At 35.4% G+C, this 2,511-nt stretch overlaps 1 protein-coding gene across 1 annotated transcript; it reads left to right on the top strand.

Annotated features, from left to right (window-relative positions):
- On the top strand, positions 1-2,511 carry LOC18587970 (exosome complex exonuclease RRP46 homolog). Its single transcript, XM_018126568.1, has 8 exons — positions 1-300; positions 390-503; positions 591-691; positions 779-799; positions 1,122-1,194; positions 1,284-1,351; positions 1,659-1,785; positions 2,158-2,511. The coding sequence occupies exons 1-8, from the start codon at positions 195-197 to the stop codon at positions 2,268-2,270; spliced, it is 723 nt and encodes a 240-aa protein (XP_017982057.1). The 5' UTR covers positions 1-194; the 3' UTR covers positions 2,271-2,511.

Below are 2,511 nucleotides of genomic sequence, written 5' to 3'. Positions count from 1 at the left end.
CCAAAAATAATTTAAAAGAAAGGGCCAAATTTCTTAAACCCTAATCCCAAAACCCTTTTCCGCAAACAACATTTGTTTTCTCTCGCAGTTGGAATGTCTCTGCAATTCGCTATTTGAAATCCCATTTTCTTAATTTTACTTGATTAACTTAAATCTCGAGATAAACGAGCTTGTTTATTGAGCGTGAGAGAGCAATGGAGGTGGATAGGGAAGACGGACGCACGCAGAACCAGTTGAGACCTCTCGCCTGTTCTCGAAACGTTCTCCATCGTGCTCATGGCTCCGCCAGTTGGTATCAAGGTATTTCTTTTGGGAAATATTTTTGTTGGGAAATCATAATTTCGATTATAAATCTGTTTTGTTTTTTTTTTGTTGTTATTTTTGTTTAGGAGACACGAAAGTACTTGCTGCTGTTTACGGGCCTAAAGCTGGAGCAAGAAAGAATGAGAACCCTGAGAAAGCTTGCATTGAAGTTATTTGGAAGCCTAAAACAGGACAGACTGGTAGTTTCTTTAAACCCCTTTCAATTATTCTTGCATTTGACGTTTGGCATGTTGGGAATTTTTCGAAATGTCTACCATGGTGTTTAGGAAAACTGGAAAAGGAATATGAGATGATATTGAAGAGAACTCTGCAGAGCATTTGTATTTTGACTGTTAACCCAAATACTACAACATCGATTATAATTCAGGTGAGCTATTTAATGTGCTCTCTGTAAAAATATCCCTTGTTTATAGCCAAATTATTCATGAATTGAGTTTTTATGTTTTCTGTCCAGGTTGTCAATGATGATGGTGCTGTATCCCTTTATGCATTTCCATAAGGATTATTTTATAGCTTATTTCATTGTTCCCTAGTTTTCCGTTATCGAAGGATTTGGTTTTCAATAGTTTAATTTTCATTACATGTATGTTAAGATACACTCAGAATTTACTTTGAGAAAACTACAATTTTGATGAGCCAAAAATGCTGCCCCAGAGATTTTGTTTGTAACTTTTGCTTCAGATTATGATCCGATGTTTTTTTGTTTTTTTTTGCCCTGTTTTGGTAGTAAGTAGTGAGGGATGTATCACACATCTTCTTGTCAATTTCATTGCAATCCTTGATATTACCTCTTATAGCTTCTCCCATGTGCCATAAATGCGGCATGTGTGGCCCTTGTAGATGCAGGAATTCCTATGAAGCATCTTGCTGGTAAGCAATGCAGACATATAGTCATATTCATGTTTCTTTAATAACTAGTACTTAAATTCTGGCTGACTATTTTATACTGGATAGTGCAGTTGCAATATGTTGTTGTGTGGCCAAGAGTGGATATGTTATATTGGATCCCACCAAGCTAGAAGAGCAGGTTATTATGGAATTCCTTTTGTTGATTTATTTTGTTTTTATAAATTTCTTCTGTAACTAGAATTTAGCTCATGTGTGAAAATTCTAAACCCTAGAAAAGGAAAAAGAAAAAGAGTATAAGTTTTCCCCTGGATAAATATCCAATGATATTCATGATACTATGTACTGTAAACTATAATTTTGACAGTTGTAGCTTTCATCTGACGTATATGATTGCAGCCTTAGACGGATTGAATCTAGAATAGTTGGCTTCTTGTAAAGTTTGTTTAATTCCGATCTTCTGACATGCGTGTCTTTCATAATGGCAGAAAATGAAGTCATTTGCATATTTAGTTTTCCCAAACTCAGTCCATTCAGTGCTTCCTGAAGGAAGTGTGCAAGGTGAACCTATGGAACATGGAATTGTTACATCTGTCACCCATGGTATAATGTCAGGTATCTGTCACACTCTATTAGTCTGTTCTTATCAAAATTAATTTGCTTTGCAGCTGCGTAATCGCATTTAATTGTCAAAGAGTTAAGTATATTTTTTTTGGAGATTTAAGGTTGCTATCAAATAGAATGTATACCATTATCGCCAGTTACTCTCATGGAACAAGAACTTGCTAAATGCTATCACTAGTTTGGATGCAAGTAGAATGGCTTGGCTTTGAATTCTTATTTAGATGGGATTAGGCTGTTGTGACAACTGTGATCTTATTCTTTCTTTTACAACTTTGTCTTTCACCTCTTGAAGCATTATTTGGGCTTAAGATTTATTACACCATATTTCATTCTAATAGATTCCTATTTGAACTCTTGTTCCAGTGGATGATTACTTTTACTGCCTAGAACGAGGGCGTGCTGCTAGTGCCAAGTTGTCCGATTTTCTCAGGAGGAGCTTGCAACAGCACCCAACTGATTCATCTAAAGCTGGGTGACTCTGAATTAGATTTTCAGGCAGACAATTGATTCACTGGTTTGTGAGATTTCATGCTATACTGGATACTAGCATAGCCATTGTTGTACTAATTTCTAGCTCTCATTTTTATGTACTTTAATAGTATTTCTGACCATATTGTATTAGAAATTTGATGTAAAGAATATAATTTTCAGCTCTGATTGTTTCTGAATTGTGATATTCTGCAGTACTGTTGATTAATGGATCTGATATTCCTAAGA

The sequence above is a fragment of the Theobroma cacao genome, chromosome 9 (genome assembly GCF_000208745.1).
Source record: "Theobroma cacao cultivar B97-61/B2 chromosome 9, Criollo_cocoa_genome_V2, whole genome shotgun sequence".
Classification (NCBI taxonomy): domain Eukaryota; kingdom Viridiplantae; phylum Streptophyta; class Magnoliopsida; order Malvales; family Malvaceae; genus Theobroma; species Theobroma cacao.
Note: the sequence above shows the minus strand (reverse complement) of the source record. Positions and strands in the feature narration are given on the sequence as shown.

What these genes read in the sequence shown, in the direction of transcription:
- LOC18587970 (XM_018126568.1), top strand. Translation starts at nt 195, where the DNA reads ATGGAGGTGGATAGGGAAGACGGACGCACGCAGAACCAGTTGAGACCT. An exon ending in GCCTAAAACAGGACAGACTG is followed by an intron (nt 504 to 590) that starts GTAGTTTCTTTA and finishes CATGGTGTTTAG; the next exon opens with GAAAACTGGAAAAGGAATAT. An exon ending in TTGTCAATGATGATGGTGCT is followed by an intron (nt 800 to 1,121) that starts GTATCCCTTTAT and finishes TACCTCTTATAG; the next exon opens with CTTCTCCCATGTGCCATAAA.